At 43.5% G+C, this 19,066-nt stretch overlaps 1 protein-coding gene across 2 annotated transcripts in view; it reads right to left on the bottom strand.

Annotated features, from left to right (window-relative positions):
• dock8 (dedicator of cytokinesis 8) overlaps nucleotides 1–19,066 on the bottom strand; it is a 100,134-nt gene that overhangs the window by 16,199 nt on the left and 64,869 nt on the right. For both annotated transcript variants that reach the window (XM_007892636.2, XM_042332898.1), the window contains 12 exons: nucleotides 16,399–16,494; nucleotides 16,147–16,296; nucleotides 14,543–14,656; nucleotides 12,802–12,957; nucleotides 11,559–11,698; nucleotides 10,655–10,824; nucleotides 9,546–9,691; nucleotides 7,302–7,484; nucleotides 5,654–5,786; nucleotides 4,369–4,456; nucleotides 3,414–3,510; nucleotides 1,020–1,154 (listed from right to left, as the gene is read on the bottom strand). In XM_007892636.2, coding sequence (XP_007890827.2) covers nucleotides 1,020–1,154; nucleotides 3,414–3,510; nucleotides 4,369–4,456; nucleotides 5,654–5,786; nucleotides 7,302–7,484; nucleotides 9,546–9,691; nucleotides 10,655–10,824; nucleotides 11,559–11,698; nucleotides 12,802–12,957; nucleotides 14,543–14,656; nucleotides 16,147–16,296; nucleotides 16,399–16,494 — 1,608 coding nt within the window. The remainder of the gene's footprint in view (nucleotides 1–1,019; nucleotides 1,155–3,413; nucleotides 3,511–4,368; nucleotides 4,457–5,653; nucleotides 5,787–7,301; nucleotides 7,485–9,545; nucleotides 9,692–10,654; nucleotides 10,825–11,558; nucleotides 11,699–12,801; nucleotides 12,958–14,542; nucleotides 14,657–16,146; nucleotides 16,297–16,398; nucleotides 16,495–19,066) is intronic.

Raw genomic sequence — 19,066 nt, 5'->3', positions numbered from 1 at the left:
AGGGAGGGATGGGTAGGGGCCAGGAGCAGAGGAGGAGATGGGGGTGGAGTAGTAGATGCAGTGGCAGAGGCAGCTGAGTGGATTCCTTCAACTTTGGATTCGAGGAAGTCCAGCATCGTCTCACAGTTGACATTTGAGATGAGGATGGGTGAGGTGTAAGAGGGTGGGCGAAGGAGTGGGTTCATGGTGGAGAAAAGGAGCCTGGGGTTGTCCTTAGCTTCCAAGATTGTCTTGGAGTAGAACGACGATTTAGCGGATGCAAGGGCAGAGCGGTAGGATTTGAGATGGTCCAGCCAGATCTGCCAATGGACCATAAGGCTTTGATTTAAGCCAGGTGCGCTCAGCGGAACCTATCGGTGCTTTAAAGGTGCGGAGGTGGCTGGTGTACCAAGGTGATTTACATGAATAGGAGACCGTTTGAGAAGAGAGGGGAGCGAGGGAATCAAGAGTGGAGGAGAGGGAGCTGTGGCCAAGAGAGACCGAGGAGGATAGGTCATTGCGGGAGGACGCTCAGAGGGGAAGGAGTTCAGATGACTCCAAGGCAGCTGAGAGGGAGGGCGGGAGATTTTTTCCAGGGGCGGTAGGAGATGGAGGTGGGTTGGGTGGCGGTTTGGAGAGGGATTGAGGAGTTAAGGGAGATGAAATGATGGTCTGAGATGGCTTTGTCGATGACAGTGAGGTCTGAGACTGTGAGGCTCCGAGTGATCACCAAGTCGAGGGGTGACTGCGGATGGTGGAGTGGATGTGGAGGGAGAGATTGAGGGAGAAGATAAGGGAATAAAGTCAGCAGAGGTAGAGCAGGAAGGGGTGAAGTGAAGGTTGAAATTGCCTAGGATGAGGAGGCGTTCGGAGCAGAAGAAGAGGGAAAATAGAAGGGTGGAGATGTCGGGGATGAAGGTGGGGGAGGGTTTGGGGGGTGGTAGATAAGGAGAATTTGGGGGGAAAGGTTGGAGGGGTGATAAAGGGTAAGGTGCTCGAAGGAGGGGAAAGTTCCAGAGGTTATAAAGGTTTGGTTTTACCTTTGCCAGAAGACCCCTCAGGGTGTTGAAGCAATGCATCAGGTAGCAGGAGCTCTGGTTACAACCAAGGCTGTGAAGAAGAACTCTGAGTACATTTCCGAGGACACTGTCCTTACTGTCAGACACAGAAATCGCCTGCAGGGTTCAATAAATAGAACACATTTCAGATTACTTTTTTCTTCTCAATCCTTCCCCCCAAAACATTCAACATACAGCTATATTAGGTTAAAGGAAAGTACCCTGCACTTTCAGGTACAGTAATTTCTCTAATTGCTAGGGATTATTCTCCAGTTGCCATTCCCAAGGGATGCAGTGCTCCAGACAGGCTTCATCTGCAGTACAATGCTGCAAAACAAGGTGTCGACACAGATCTGGAAGCAGTTTAGGAGAGAGCAATGAAGCCGATTCCTAATGTTGAGATCAACTTTGAGGAACAAAGATCAGCTTGGGATCTTCAGCCTCAAAACGAGACATCTCAGAATGAATGTTTTAAAAGGAATATAAGATGCTAAATGAGAAAATATAACTGCAACTTTGCTTTCATTACAACTGGGTGGTGGGGCAAGAGGGCAGTGGTTCAGGGTTATGATGTGCACATTTTAGTATAGATGCCAATAAATATTTATTTTCACAGTTGAAATGTGTTACAGGGAAGGATGGCAGAGAACAGGACACTAAACTCATTTAGAACAATAATATAATAATAATCCTTGCACTTAATATAGCACCTTATCATATCTTCGAGACATCTCAAAGCGCTTCACAGTAAAGTGAATTGACTGAATATTTTCTGGGCCAATTGCGCACAGTAGTGTCCCACAAATAATTGTTATTATTATTTTTTAAGGGATTATTACCCCTAGAAAAGTGATCCGTCAACCGACAAACAACAACAGCAGCAAAATTACATTTGTAAAGCGCCTTTCACATCGGGAGGATGTCCTAAGGTGCTGGACAGACAGAGTTACGGAGCCGAGCTGGGGGTCGGGGTGGGGGAGGGTGGAGGGCAGGAGGTGAAGCAGGGAGATCGAAAGCACGGTTGAAGAGGAGGATCGTGAGATGGTTCTTGAAGGTGGCAAGGAGGGGATGAGAGGAGGGACTGTGGGATGGAGTTTCAGAGGGTGGGGGCAGCTGGAAGGCCTGCCCGCCAATAGTGGGGTGAGCAAGGCAGGAGACATGAAGCAGGCCAGAGCCCGCTGAGCGCAGGGAGCGAACAGGATGGTAGGGGTTTAGGAGGTCGCAGAGATAGTGGGGAGCAAGACCATGGAGGGCTTTGAGGGTGAGGACTAGAATCTTGAACTGTATCCTCTGTGTGATGAGAAGCCAGTGGAGTTGGGCGAGGATGGGGGTGATAGGGTCACGGAGCCTAGTGCGGGAGAGGACACAGGCTGCAGAGTTCTGGATGATCTGCAGCCTGTGGAGGGAAGAGTTGGGGAGGTCGACAAGCAATGAGTTTGCATAGTCGAGCCTCGATGTAATGAAAGCATGTATGAGGGTTTCAGCGGTCTGCGGTGTGAGACAGTGACGGAGCCAGACAACAACTGGGTTCCTCCTTACTGCTGGGTAAACAGAGGCGTGTGGAGTAAGGAAACTTTCCCAACATTTTGCCCTGCCCGGGAATCGAACCTAGGTTCTCTCGCTTACAAGGCAGGTGCTCTAACCACTTAGCTACAGAACTCCACAGAACAAGCTTGATGCTGAATGGGAAGACAGTTAGACTATTATTCTAGTAAAACAAGATCAAATAAGACGATGGGCCTTCTTAATCTGATTTTATTTAATCTTGTTTGATCTTATGAAACCCCCGAACTAGTTCCCCCAATGACACCATCACGCTGACCATCAAACAAACAACATGCAACAAAGAAAAATTGGCACAAAAACGGCACACAGAAAAAAAATCAAATTAACCAAGTTGAGAAAAGAGAGACTCCATTAAACCTAACCTCTTCAATCCTGACTACTTAGTCACAATCACATTTGACACAGTTAAATCAATTAATTGTTCTCCGCGGCGACATTCAGCAGGAAAAGTCCTGTACAAATTATCAAACTGAATCCTGACCACAGCATCTCAGGCATCACAGAACAAGATTTCTTCAACTCTACTATAGTTCTCAGTTATAAAAACACAAAGATTGAGGGATGATGATGTGTAATAAATTCAGCTTATCAGGATCAATAATCAGACATAAGGGACAGACTATTTTGGAGGTCACTCATTAACCCTCTGAGCACGTGGTCAGTTAAACCTGTTAACACACCTATACCGCAGGATGGGATTTTATAACGGGACTGCACTTTACTTAGAAGGAGATCAGATATGCCGAATCATTGAAAGGGGAAATAAATTAGTAAAGTCGGAGAAACCCGATGCCTTCGCACTGCCGTTACCTGCGTGATTGTTTCCAAGGTATCCAAAACGATCAGATTAGCTTCTGTAACCAGATTCCCACAGATGAGCGCTTCCTGATCTAGGTCTGCTTTGGATCTGCAAAAACATCAATAAAAGAAATGGGAGCTAAACACGTAACGTATTACTTTACCATCAAATTCTGTAATGAGACCAAGCATAAGCAGAAATAATACAACATGACATTTTGATAATAATCTCTTGTAGGTCAGCAGCAGAGGGTTTGCACAACCTGCACCTTAAGAACATTACTGGATATGGGAAAAGAACTGGAATGTCTAATTTAAAAAAATTAGAAAAACAAGTGATCATGGGACAAACCAAATGGCCTCTTTAATTCACACAAAGAACAATCAGTGATGGAAATTTCCACTCACCCAATGGGCAAGGGTGGGTTTCCTGGTGGCTGGGCAGTCGGGAAGAAAACAATAGCTCTGGTGCACAGTGCAAAAGCTTCCTGATGATGTCCCATGGGAGGTTTGAACACGTCTTTATCTACGCAGTTCTCATAGAGCAAGTTAGCATTCCTTGCTTTTTACATAGCTCCAATTACATCAAACATCTCAAAACACTTCACAGCGAATTGCTGTGAAGGGTAAATGACTGTATATTGTGTGGGCAAATGAGGCAGCCATTTTACGAATAGCAGGTACCAAACAGCCCTGAAGTGAATGACCATTTAGTTGGAGCATCTTTTGCTAAGACACCAGGAAAAGTTCCCTGTCTGAAATGTGCTGAGAAAATAAACGGAGCAATTGAGATTTTTAAAAATATATATATAAAAAAACTAAAAGGGCTATTCAGGCACACTGCTCTTGCATATTCGATCCAGCTGGTTACAATGTAAGGTCAAAGTCAATAATAGCAAGATCTTAGTGACAGGACTAAAGGAGAAAAGCACTGAGCACTAACAAATGTGTGGATTTTTGCACCTACTTCTCTAACCGTTCATTGCCCTGTCGCCACTGGGTCTGATCTTTTCTCCATCGCAGGTTTTCATTCACTCCGATGGTCCTGTCATTCCCTGTAATTGTTGAATGGTGCAGGAATTAGAAACTCATCTCAAGTAACTGAGACACACATCAGTTGAGTGTTGTGGCGTGAAGAAAAGAAACTATGGACAATGCAAGTGATGTAATATACGTCTAGGAGTGGATTCCCAGGCAGTGATTTCATTTACGGAAAGTTATAAACCACTCAGTCTTTACTCTTGTGCGTTTTGTGACATTTGAACCTGGCAGCGAATTCTACAATCTCACTATTTTATACGTTAGACATTGTCTTACAATGTGGAAAATTGTGCAAAATTGTGGAACATTCTTAAATTTGGAAGCCTTTTTTCCCTCGCAATTCATTAAAAAAGTTTCCAAATTAAGATTGATTTTAAGAATTTCCCACAATTTCCTAAATTTTAGGACAAAATAATCTTAAGGCTGAGACTAGATGGAATTTGGGGCTCCGGGTCTTAAACATTTCATGTTGCTCATTAGGATAACGGGTCTTCATGTGAGATCAAACAGATAAACAATAAATAATCCTTGCATTTGATATAGCACCTTATCACGTTATCAAAAACTTATCCAAAGCCCTCACAGGAGTTAACTGTGAAGTACAGTGACTGTGTATTTCCAGGGAAATGTCAAACATCTGGGCACATAAATTTTTTTTAAACTGGAAAATCTTCAAGTAAGATTATAATTGAATAGAAGCTTTAACAACAACAACTTGCACTTATATAGCACCCTCCATGCAGAGTAGCGTCTCAGAACACTGGATTCTGTGCTACCACACACTCATTTTCAAGGGGTGGGGGGATCTTCAAACTCAAATACAAATCCGTCCCCACCTTACCTCTCCTACTTGCTCGTACCCCACTTCTGTCAACTCCTTTCACTCAGCTAGCACAGCCCTACCCCTCCAATCTTTTTGTTCCACAATCGATGACTGCCACTATGCTCTAATTCCTCTAACTCCCTGCTTCAATCTCTTGCTTCACCCAATTTTATCAATCTTCAAATCCCACCTAAATACCTACCTCTTTGATTCCTTATAGGTCTAAAATGACTCCCGAGGCTACCTTATAGCCTAAGAGGCTCCTATGATCCTCTCTCCCTCCCCTTTCTCCCTGGTCGGCCTCCATCCTCACCTTTGCACAGTGCTCCGAGACGTTGTCCTATGTGAATCTCTATATAAATGCAAGTTGTTGTTGTTAGTAGATTACCTGGGCCACGGAGGCGTCTTATCATTTCCCCTCGAGCTCCTGCGTTTCTCAGCAGCGCTTCCTCCAGAAGGGCCTTGGTGTCTCTGGATTTCTGGCGGGCCTGTGTGCTGACCTTATCAGAGGCCGATTTGCCCTGAAACCACCCAAACACAAAGGCAAGTCACTGCACTGTTTCCTTCCACTACCGGGACCCTATACTGCCATCACTTGCTGGACCTCTTTAATAAGCGCCCCTGTACTTATCAACTCGTGTTTGCCCTTAGAAATCAAACACAAAACTAGAAACTTGTTTCGTTCTCAGACCACAGGCAGATCACATTATCTTCATAAAAGTTACAAACCTACCACAAAGGTCAACACTTCAACAATCATGTAAGGTGCATTGATGGGGATTTGATTATTTGAAGATAACAAACTCAACCATGCCAATAGGTTTGCAAGTTTATCCTTTGGCTGAAAGCCACATTCAGATTCCTCACTTGCACTGAACTAGTCACAACCTGTTACAATATCTGAAGATTAACAGTTCCAGCTCTGGGAATTTCCCTTTGTGGAAATCACCTTTTGTGAAAATCACCTTCCTTTGCAGATCATCAACCTTCTGCTTTGAAAGCTCAGGCATCAATTTACTGCTTTTATATCATTTGTTTACTCCTAAAGGCAACGAGACAGCATTATAATTCTGAGCTGTCAATTCACACTGCACGAATGCAGTTACTAGTTCGACACCACAACCGCAGTGTGACTGTCCCACTGGTGTTTCACGGAGGTAAGCAGGGTCTCCTTGGCCCTGGGCTGGCTCCAAGGTCATGTGTCTGGAAGAATTAAGCAACTCTCTGTGGTGATTTAATTGAGGCATTTAAAATAATGACTTCCACTTGGTAGAGTGATCTCCCTCAAGGGAAACAGCCTTAAAATCAGAGCCAAAACAGTTATAAATGCGGTCAGCAAGCATTTTGTCACAGCTCTCTGCTCCAGAAAGCTGTGGAGGTGGAATCAGCAGGGATGTTTAAAAGACAAATCCTTGAATAGGAGAGGTATTAAAGTGTTTGGTGCCTGAAAGGTTAGTGGAAACGGATTCAATAACAACTTTCAAAAGGGAATTAGATAGGTCCTTGAAAAGACAAAAATTGCAAGAGTATGGGGAAAGGGCGGGGGAGAAGGACTTAATGGGTAGCTCTTCCAAAGAGCTGGCACAGGCACGAGTGGCCGAATGGCCTCCTTCTATGCTGTAATATTCTATGATTCTATAAGAGTGAGGCATTGGGATTAAAAAATCTGCAGAGAACTCATAAATTGATGGAATAAGCTTGATGGGCTGAATGGCCTCCTCCTGTTTTCCTTTGAATGCCACTTGTATGTTTAATGTTAATAATCCACTGGCTTCAACTCAGCTTTACTTGACACGATAATGATGTACATTTCACCCCAGAAACTCTTATAAATATATATAGGAACATAGGAACAGAAGTAGGCCATTCAACCCCTCGAGCCTGTTCCACCATTGTATTAGATAATGGCTGATTTGTACTTAATATTGGATACATATTTGTATTTAAATATATCTAATAATACTGATATTGGAGAGATAGCACTCTGCACAATTCAGATCAAAGGAAAGAGAAATGGTAACGGGCAGCATCCTTACCTTGTAATCAAAGCAGGAGACGCAGAGGTGCAGCAGGTCTAAGATCTTGTTGATCTGGGACACGGTGAGATCTGACAACCACTTGTTAATCAGACTTTCATCGACGTTCTTCAGTATCCACAAGAAACAAATGAGCATTGTCCTACTAGTCTCAGAAGTCAATGGACTGATTTGTTTACTCGGCTGCAGAGAAGAGGAATGATTTGCTCTTTTATGATAGAGATTGATAAACTTGGAATATATGTGCTATGATGTACAGAAATGCACCAGCACAATTTGTAGTGCAATGTAATACCCACATATTACCAAGAACTAGATCTTTCCAGTGTTTTCTTTGCATTTTATACACATAAATGGGATTATGTTACCTTGGGGTTGAAAAAAAGCTCAGCTTTGAGTTGCCACTAGGGTTGCAATCCCGGAATTTCGGAGCACCATTACCGTATGGGATCCTGGGAATCCTGGGATTGCAACCCCAAATTGCCATAACTGATGCATATGAACTTCCCTGGACAAGATGCATTTGATGTCCAGAGACACGTTTTCCAGGTGAGGAAGCAGTACACAGTGCTTTTTAAACCCTTTTCACACATCTGAAAAAGAGCACCTTTTTGTGTATTATCTATACAAAGGGGGAATAATTCACAAAATAAAATACAGAGAATACTGCAAATGCACAGCATCTCATTCATCTTCCGAGAGTAAAAGGCAGGTTCACATTTGGGGTATGACCCTCCATCATAACTCACACCCAATGCTTGTTCACCTCTCTGTTTAGATGCTGCTTGACCTACATTTGTCGTCTTTATTTCAGCATTTGTGCTTTCTCCTTTTAATCTTTCCCAGCAATAGTTTTATACCGGTTGTGTGATTCAATGCAAACACAAATTGTGTTTAGATTGAGAAGGCTCTAGGAAAGTCGAACTCCGTTCTCACCTCAAAGCGATGCGTGTGTGAAGCAGGAAGCTTGCTGGATATGATACAAAATACAGTATTACAAAGAAAGCTCTAGCAATACCCCAATGCACAATCTTGGCTCTTGTCAACTAGCTTTCTGGGATTAGGTAAACAGGGTCCGTCCTGCCGGGGATAGAGTGCACATTCCATGCAGAGATTCGGAAATTTCCACCCGTAGGTGGAATGTGTGTGGAATGCTCAGTCTGGTTTGGCTGCTGCATGCTTCTGTAGATGGTAATTGCAAGAGTCCTGGGATCCCTGAACGTGTTGCAGCACATAACATGTGTATACATTCATGGGTCATGCCTGCCCTTGTACACTTTTCCCCACATTTAATTGTCTTGGTGGCTTTCGGAAATAGCAAATTAGGCTCAGTTCCTGGGCAATGCCTCTCCTGACTCAAGCATTGGGGAGTGAAGGGGCACTGTTTTTGTTGAAAGGAGTAAGGTCAGCATTATAAATTCACATTAAAAAGCGTTGCTGTGTTAAAGAAATGCCATTGAAGTTGAAACCTCTCTACTGGCAACTCTCACCACTGGAAAAAGCATTTCCCAGCAAAAATTACAGTTTCTCCAGGAAAGAATCCGTATATTGCATCAAACTGCGAGGCCTTGGCTCTGACTCCTGTATCCTGAAGCCAAGATCTCATGAATCAGTGTGACTATGGTTTAAGTTGGTGAAGTGCTTTCTCCAGCAGCAAGGCTCCACTTAATGCCATCACTTTGACAACCCCTCAAAGTATCACTTTCTGCCAATTTTACGTGACTGACAAGGCCTCTCACTTCAACAACAACAACTTGGATTTATATAGCGCCCTCCACGCTGGATGGCATCTCAGAGCGCTTGCTCACTTCACTCAGTGAGCATCAACTTGTTTCATGTCCACAACTTTCAGTCATCTTTCCCCACCCCATCCCTGCTCGGGTCCTGACCCAACTGTACAGCGCCTTGGGACGTCCTCCCGACGTGAAAGGCGCTCTATAAATGGAATCTTGTTGTTGTTGAGATCAGTGAGGAGCCGTGCAGGGTGGGCTGAAAGTAAAGGTGACTGATGTTCAGCATCAGTTACCGGCCTTGGCTGCGGCTTTGCTCACCAGCCTAGTTTGTTACAGTAGCCAATCAGGATACCCTCAAGCGCAGACCAAAAGCCAGAAGTGAAACAACATTTCCCCGTCAGTGAAGGGCAGCAGGCAGCCGCTGACAGCACCTTCACGTTACCTGACGCTCTTCCCACCATCGCCTGCGCGGAGCAAAGCAGAACTAAACAGAAACATGCTCCCAGCATACCAGAGGCGAAAAGTTCGTCATAGTGGCTCTCAGCATTGTGTTCATCGAGCTTCCAGCAATAGACATGGCAGTCTGCGGGCTGATTATGTTGACGTTATCCCCATCACCCTCTGAGCTCATGGGACGTCCCTTCCTAGTTCGAGCATCTGAAATAACAAAAGTAGTCAAAGCAGTCCCGGGGATGGTGGAGGCTGACCTGTTGATGCAGAGGTGAAATTCACTTCCCCAAAACATTAAGGAGAACACTGCATGACAAGTAGGCTATAACTGCATATACAGAGAGCAAAGGGTTCACTGCCTGGCTCCTGGCTGACAATCAGCCTTATCAGTGGGATGTCTGACTCGTGTCTCACTGACAAAGTAACAAATGGTTTGTTCACACAATGTTGTCCAGACACATCCCTCTGTGACGCTGAACGGAAGGCAGGACATATTTATGGTTTTTACCCTTCTGTAGTAGTTTATCCAAGTTTGTAAGTACAGTGTAACCCTAAGTGCTGCTTTGTTATAATGTGCTCTTTTGGTCCATAAAATCCCAACTTGTTTCATAGTGAGGCACAATCATGGGTTTTGATGTGTACGGGCAAACCCAGCCAGCACGTAGAGAGCACACTGACCAGCTCCTGCCCTAAAAGAAAAATAGTCTGACTTCTGGGTCAGTGGGTCATCGCAATGTCACTTCCTGTTTGTGCCTATGCCCAAAACAGGAGAGAACAAAAATAACTGGGAGCAATTATTGTCAGATTCCCAGGCCTCATCTCTGGCCTCAGTTACGGTTATTTGAACTTCTTGACGTCAAGGCGACATTTAGAGTTCATGAAGAAAGGTAAAAGTTCTGTTCGTGGTAGATTGTTAGATTTAAAAAAAACGGTGGGAAAACATCTTCACAGGGAATCGATTTTGCCATCTGTGATTCGTAACGTACAAAAACAACCATGTTTTGAAGAGAAGTAAAAATCATTGGGAGGACCATCAGAGAGTCATTATAATGCACCTCTGATCCCTGCAAAACATCTGATGCCACATGACCAATACTTCACGGCTGGCAACGGCAAAGATATTAAGGCAACCCTCACTCTAGCAGAACTCTGCACAGGAAAAGCTCATACCTGTGAAGTCATAGAGCTGGGGCAGGGCATCTGTTGTAATCTTTATCAGAGGCAGGTACAAGGCAGCTAGTTTCGTTTTCATGTCAGGTTTTGAGTAGCGAACGTCCAGATCATGTGAACAAAGTAGACTGAGTATTGCATTGACAGCCTTCTTCTGTACCTTAGCTATCCTGTGGAAGAAGCAAATACTGGAATGTCAAGCATTTCTTGTTGCATGTTCTGCTCCGTGACCAACCGTCTCCTATTCCTCTAATTGATAATAAATATACCAATAATCCTTGTATTTGATATAGTACCTATGTCAAGAATGCCTCAAGTGCTTCCCCTGGCAGAGTGTAGTTACTGTGCATTTATAGGTGAATGCTGCAACAAATTTCCACACAGGTGTGTCCCACAAAGAGCCATGAAGCTGGGAATGGCTTGCCCTCCTGTTTGTACTTCTCTTAATTTATCAAGGACCCACTCTGTCCTTCCTCTCGGTGGCACCAGTGAGACTAGGAACTGCAGGGAAGGGTAGGATCAAACCAGAGTGGTTAGCACTCAGGTGGCACTGCTGATCTATTCTAATAGTACCCTGCTTTTTTGGATGTCATCTTCCACTATTTGCACAGCAGATTCACAGCAACAGTGGTCAGGCATTCAGCCTCTCTGGCCCCACCCTTTGGAACTCCATCCCACAGTCCTTTTGCCTGACTCCCTCCTTTGTCTCCTTCAAGGCTCATCTCAAGACCCTCTCTTCAACTGCGCCATTGATTGCCCTTCTTTCCCTCCACCGCTTCTGATCCCAACCCCAAACTTGGGTCCAAATCCCTGACTGTCCAGCGCCTTGGGACTTCCACCTGATGTGAAGCCCTATATAAATGCAATTTGTTGTTGTTACAAGGAACAAAGTAGACGGCCATACCCCTCTACTTCAGCATCCAGGGCTGCTGCCAGCTCAATGAAGAGAAGCCCAGTCAGGAAGTGCTGCTGGCGATATTCAAGTGAAAGGTCAAACATGTTGGCTATCCTTTGGTCGTGGATGCTGGAACATGAACTTGAATTCTGTTGATTTTTATAAAAAAAATTCAGAAAATTGAGACATAAATTCAAGAAAAATAAAATGACATCTAAAGCCTAATATATTGCCCAAATCTAGTATAACCATTGGTATTTGATAAATGACAACTAACAGCACTTAATGCAACAAATCCATATAAGGGACACAATGTAAAAATGGACCTGCTTTGTCAAACTAGAAGAAAGTATCATCAATAGGGATTTAAATTGCAGATCAATGGTTCGGATCCCAATCCACACTGAGTTTGCTGGTCTCAGCTGGGACCTGCAGGGGGGGGCTAAACTGGGCTCTGGTCTTCCTGAGGTTAGGGAGGGGAAAACCAGTTGGGTTTCCTGTTCCCTACTGGTTGTGCACGTGTCTGACAGCTGGGTGAGGAGAGGTCAGGACCAGATGCAACAACCTCAACCGTTGAGTTCCTGCCGATATTCACTGCTAAGACGTTCCATGAGCAATGGCCACTTGGGCAGGATACTGTTACACATTGCTTTCATGACATAATTGGCAACTGATCATTGCCAATGAGGAGCAAGCATACAAGGATCCTAGGAAAGTAACTGGGCAGATTGTGGAAGAGTGTGGAAGTGTAAGGTTTAAATAAAGGAACTAATGAATTTAACTGTGGTTTGGTTAACAAACATTACAGATATTGAAAGCCATTCAGTGACCCCAGCATGAGAAAGCTGGGAGCAGAAGCACAAACCAACTGGAAGAAAAACAATTGTACAAACTATATGTTTTATATTAAAAAGTACTATTTTTAGCGATCAGTCTATGATAGACCCCAGTGTCGCCATGTTTCTTATATGAGTCCTGAGTCCTGGCCTCTACCGTCCTTCCTAATCCCCTCTATGCATCGTTGTTTTACATAAACACTTTGATATGTGCGGATCCAAGAAATCTTTTCACTTAGAACAGCGGGCTCTGTTGTGAAATGTCCGAAACAAAGTGTAACCTAGCAGTACACAGATTTGAAACTTCAACGCTGGCCTCCACTTATCATTTTAACAAAGCAGATGAGCAGATGATAATACTGGCTCATGCACAATGACACCCATGGGAATGTGGATCTGCGGGTGGCAGTAGTTACCTGTGATGATATGGAGGGACACGGAGACCCTGGAGCAGACAGACTGGTGGCAAAGAAAAGGTTCAAGCTTAGGTAGTGCTCGTGGCTGCAGAGAATCCTCAGGAACTCCAGGCGTGTAGAGATAAGGGTGGGTAACGACTGTAGCTTGGATGACAGCTAGAAAATAACAGGTTAAAAACAAGTAAGCCAGTGAAATATTAAAACAATCCGAACTCTCTCTCTCCTTATTGGTTCTGGAGCTCACAGTCTAAGATGACGCTTCAATACAGAACAGGTAAATAAATGGTAATGGTCTCCAGGAAATCCTCTTATGAAGAGCTTTGACTATATAAGGCTCTGTATCAAACTCAACGATACATTTTGTGATTGTTCAGAGCACTTCACTGATAGAAGCTGAGTTTCTACAGCATAATATAATATGCAATGAGAAAAACAGAAACGAAGATTGAGACTCCAGGCTACAGTGAATGCTGTGCAGTACATACCACGCTTGATGGACAATAAGCTGAGCCTTTCCTTTTTCTGAGTGTGCACACTGTTGCTTCAACACACATCAATAATAATAATCCTTGCATTTGATATAGTGCTTTTCACGTCGGGAGGACGTCCCAAAGCGCTTCACAGAACACACTGTAAAGTGAATTGACTGTATATTTGTGGGCGAACGCGGCAGCCAATTCTGCAGAGCAATGTCCCACAAACAGTCCTGGATTAAAAATGACCAATTTATTATTGTTTTTTGGAGGGATTATTATTAGGCGTGTGGCGTAAGGAAACTTGCCCAAGGTTTCGCCCTGCCTGGAATTGAACTCAGGTCTCTCGCTTGCAAAGCGAGTGCTCTAACTACTGAGCTACAGGACTCCACGAAACTCTCAATCTCATCCAGAGAGAGTGAGTGATTGTGAACCTTCACAATTAATCCTTGCATTTTGATATGGTGCCTTTCATGTCAGGAGCACACCCCAAAGCGCTTCACAGGATTTACAGTAAAGTGGAGTGACTGTGTGTGTTTTATGGCCGAATGCGGCAGCCGATTTGCATACACCAATGTTCCACAGATAGCAATGGAGTGAATGACCAATTTTATTTGGGTGATTGTTGGCCAAGACCAGTGGTGTAACAAGGGCCTAATGAAAGATTGGGTTACGGGGGCTCTGATGCAAGAATAGGTTAAGGGGCCCCTTCCCGATTCCGAACTCTTACCTTGTGCTTACCTTTACGCATCACAATATCAGCAGCATCATAATGTGAAATGCCGGAAGTCATCGGGAGAGGGGCGGGGAGCGCCTCCGAATTAAAAATAATAATTGTTGGTACGCCATACCAGTGCGTTCTGGCCAATTTTGAGCCCAGGAGACAGGTGATTATTTCTGAAATGGCTCAAATATTACTTGGGGATGAAGTATGTCTCCGCCCCACAACATTCTTTTGCCAATGGGTTGCGCTCCCATAACCTTGTGGGCTCTGGCTTGACTGTATCACTGTAGTTATGCCATGGCCAAGACATAGGGAGAAACTCTCCTCTTTTCAAATAGTGGTGTGGCATCTTTAACAGGCTGACAGAACCTTAGTTTAACATCTCATCCGAACAACGGAATTAATAGCTGTAAGCACTGATATCCACCCAAATACAGACCTGTAAACTTGCCAAGTGAATAAGTCCAACAGGTAGATAGTTATTACAGTACTTGATATTGTCCTGGAGTTACACAGAAGAGAAAGGAGGAAATGTGTTCTTTACCTGGGAGCAGTAATGTCTGATGAGGTTGAACACAAAGCCTCGGTCCATGAGAGAAAGGAGATCATACAGGAAAAAGGACAAACTTATGTTGATCTTCTCTGCTTGTTCTGCTTCCTAGTATTAAACAAATAATGAAAGCGATGTATATATTTTTTAAGATTCATAGAAGGTACAGCTCAGAAATAGGCCATTCAGCCCAACCAGTCCTGCTGGTGTTTATACTCCACACAAGTGCCTATTCTAGATATTATCCCCATTTCCATATCCTAGCATTTCCCCCAAATTCCTCAACTTTATTCTCCTATCTATGTGTCCAGTTTTTTTTCAATGTGCACATGGTTTCTTACTACTATCTATTTCCCATTGCAAAGAACCTAATGTTGTTGCTTCGATATTTCTACAAAAGGTTAGCAACGTAAGAAAAAGAAGCCTCATGGTGAAAAGTGGGACTTTTCACAACAGGTATAGAATGCCCTTCCAAAAACTTGGTTGAAGCTGATTCCATAACAGTTCTTTTAAAAATGGAATTAAGACATACTTTAGAAAAATTACAAATATAAAAGGGTATGTGGGGAAGAACAGGCTGTACCTGGAAATCAGCTTGCTTTAACAACAACAAGATTTCATTTAAAGAGCGCCTTTCACATCGGGAGGACGTCCCAAGGCGCTGGACAGTTGGGTCGGGACCCGAGCAGGGGGGAAATGGTCAGGGTGAGGGGAGGGAAGGGAGGGAGCGAGAAGGGGGTAGAGAGTCGAGAGGGGAGCTGAAGGCACGGTCAAAGAGAAAGGTCTTGAGACCGGCCTTGAAGGAGGAAAGGGAGGAGGCAAGTGGGGGATAGAGTTCCAGAGCCTAGGGGCTGAGAGGCTGAAGGCCCGGCCACCGATGGTAGGGCGGTTAGGGCGGGGGATGTGGAGCAGACCGGAGCCAGAGGAACGGAGGGTAAGGGCAGGTAAGTAGGGGGATAGTAGGTCAGAGAAGTAGGAGGGAGCAAGGCCGTGAATGACCTTGTAGGTGAGGATGAGGATCTTGAATTCGATCCTCTGGGGGATGGGGAGCCAGTGGAGGCGAGCGAGGGTGGGAGTGATGTGGTCACGAAGCCTGGTGCGGGACAGTACACGAGCTGCAGAGTTCTGAATGAATTAAGCAGCCGAGGTGGGCCTAAAGTAGATAGATGGCACAATTGTCCAGCGTGATACTTTTCATGTACTGACTGAACTTTCAAATACTTAAATGCTAAAAATATTTCTATGTAAATGAAGGAGTTTATCATTCTTGTAGCTATGTCGAAATGTGTCAAAGCCTTACAATGATTCCTGTCACATGTCGTGATTGCTTTTTGGGGCAATTAATGGTCGGAGTCGTTATATTCCAGCAAAGTTTGTCAAAAAGATCATGAACCCAATGATTTAATATCTCGACAAATTATTGCCAGGACATCGGGAGAAACCTTTCTCTCTTTGAATAGCGCGCTGGGATCTTTAATGTCCACCCAAAGATCAGTCAGACAGGGCCTCAGTTTAACACCTCGTCTGAAGAGCGGCACCTCTGAAATCTGCCCCAGTGCTAAGCATTATGAACCATGTTTCTCATTAAGTAAAATCACCTTTTGCTGTTTAACAAGAATAGTCGCAATCTCTGCAGTAACCACGTTCACAATAGTGGCAATGTCATCCTTGAAGCGATCTGGGAAGCGTGCCTTGCGTGGAGAATCTTGCTTGTCCATCTGACAGATGTACTGGGCCATGCTTTTAACCTTTAATTTATTGAAAGGCAGTGTCAGTTATAAGAGCACACATAACGCTGTCCCAAAATCAACTCAATCGACTTTTACCCTCTGTAAAGTACATGCACCTACCAAAAGTTCAAAGAAGAACCAGGCGTACTTGAAGACATTTTCTCTCACCATGCCTGTGCTGACAACCATCTGCAGTGCCAGCTCTTCGTGAAAAAGCTATTTTAAAATAAATCACATTGATTAAAAATTGCTCTAAGCATGGACAAAAAAGTCAGGCTTTCTTTAAAAGACATTTCCCGTTGACGTCCTCCCACTCTATTTGGAATGCTGTGATCATCCTAAGGTATTTGTGCAACTTCCTGGTAACAGTGAAAGATTTTCTTCTCTCTTCTCTGATTGAGGAATACACTATAGCTGTGTTAAAATTAACACCAAACATTCAGGAGATAAATGTTAAAATAAATTTAAAAAAACTTAAGAACAAAAAGGTGCTCAAATCTGAGCTTCTCAATCTTTATCTAAAATCAAGCACAGATGGTCTTGAATGTGGTCACAAGAATCTGACACTCAAACCCCTCACTCAACATTCTGTGTCTAAAAGTTTTCAAAGACCTAATTCAGTCTTTCATTCCACTTATCACAAGATTAGCTCGAATGAAGACGGCCCTTCGACCCATTTGACCTCATCATTCCAACCGTTCTGCCATCGAGCTGTATCTCAAGTACGTCTAGTGGCCTGACCTTTACCATTCTGCCTGGTAACCTATTCCAGTCATTAATTAACCTCTGGCTAAAAAAAAAAAACACTTCCTGGTATCTGTCCTGAAATTGCCCTTTGTAACTCCAAGCGTATGTCCTCTTGTACTACTGTCTCAGTGCATCTGAAATATTATCCTGGGTTTTCTGTTTCATTAAAATTTAAAATGTATACATCTCTATAAGGTACCCACTGAGACATCAACTTTCAAGACTATAGAGCCCTAGCTTGTCTCGTCCATGTACAAAATATACTGAAATGTTCTTCTTATCATGGATCTAGCTCACAGGGGTTGTTGACCCACACATAGCAGCGGGTTCTGTATATTCAAGATCCTGCTTACTCACTAAGGAGTAAAAATTCCATCGAGTTTCATGCACAATATCTTGGGAAATGTGCAATTATATTGGGAAATACCAATAGTGGCCAACATCACCAAAGGCGCTCAAGCAATTTTCACCTACAAAATCAACACCAGAGAGAGTGTACTGTTAACTTTTTTGGAAAAACCTGATTTATTTGGATAAGCTGCTTGATCTTTTTAATTGTTTCAATAAAAATTATTGAAAAAGGAATGAAAAAGAAGACATTAAATGGCACATGCTCAAAATGCAATAATGGGGTCTCACTTGTGAAAATCGGCAGATTATTTGTGAAAAGGGTGGGAAACGATGACCACAACTTTTATCTTGTTGTTTCATTTGTGAATTTTCACAAAACGTTCGTCTGTAACTCACTCACACATTTGGAAGCTAATGAAATTATCACTCTCATGAAAGAGGAATGGGAACCTACCAGAAGCCAAATCATTACCTCTAATCAACTAGTGCCACACCAACAACAACCCAAGAATGAAGGTGGTGAATGGCCAGTGGTGGAGCAGACTTCATGGCCCGAATGGACTTCTCCTGTTCTATGTTTCAAAGCAAATCCACCATAACAGGTTACACAGCTAAACAGTATCCCCATCTGCTGCATTTTATACTTGAATCTCAAGTTGTGCAAAGATGAGCACTGCCTTTCTATCTTATTCTTAACAGCAACAGGAATGTAAATAGCATCTGGAAGAGACAAAGTGTTCTGCCTGTTTTCCATGAAGAACCAGGTATTCTCAATTTGAAGAGATTAGGCACAAAATCAACACTGTACTCATCGTGTCAAACTTTCAAGAATACAAATGATGATGAGTTCAGTGATGGGTTCATTGGCCCTTTTATACGAAGAAGGCACAATACTTAATTAGGTTAAGGATACATGCCACTCAATACCAAGCAGCCATATACATGAACTGTTACATACAAAATACATGCCAACAATAAGATAAGTGAAAGCAGTTTGTTTAGGTTACATAGATGCTGACATTAACTTACCACACAAGATACACATGCCAAAACTGAAAGGCAGGAGCTGTTTATTGAACTTTGTTTTGGTAATGAATGGGTTAGAATTTCAATCAATGCTGCATAGGACCCAAGAATGGGCCTGTTCCTTTTATATTAGGTCAGGAAACAAGTTCAGTAAACATGAGCAACAATTCGGATCCAGACCCCTTTAAGGGTCGTGTAGTGCCTGTTAAGTTCAGCCTCTGCCTTCAGCGAAGGGGCGTGCACATATAGAGGAGCGAAAAAAACACTGCTGTCGGGAAAGAGGTTTAATTATAGCACAACAAGCTGATTCGGAGCCCATTTGAAAGGAAGACTGCTGCACAAAAATCAAAGGAGGGAACATGTCAGTCACTTCTGAATTAGTGATTATAACACATGTGCACAGGTAAGGTTGCAGCAGGGTTGTCACTTCGCTCAGTAGGGTGTCATTAGTCAGTGTGTATTATTACAGTAGCACTCTTTCATTCCTTGTTAAAATATGAATGTAGAAAGCAATCAAACTGGTGTCTCTTTGAGTATTAATTTCATCATTGTTCAAATTTCATAGGATTACATGCAGAATAACGGTTGCAGACATTAATTGAGATAACATGCACTCACCGAATACTTGCTATTATTCCACTTTAACCAACCCCAAATTTGTCAT

Source organism: Callorhinchus milii, unplaced genomic scaffold (assembly GCF_018977255.1).
Source record: "Callorhinchus milii isolate IMCB2004 unplaced genomic scaffold, IMCB_Cmil_1.0 Scaffold1, whole genome shotgun sequence".
NCBI lineage: Eukaryota > Metazoa > Chordata > Chondrichthyes > Chimaeriformes > Callorhinchidae > Callorhinchus > Callorhinchus milii.
This window is presented reverse-complemented; position numbering and strand designations above follow the sequence as displayed.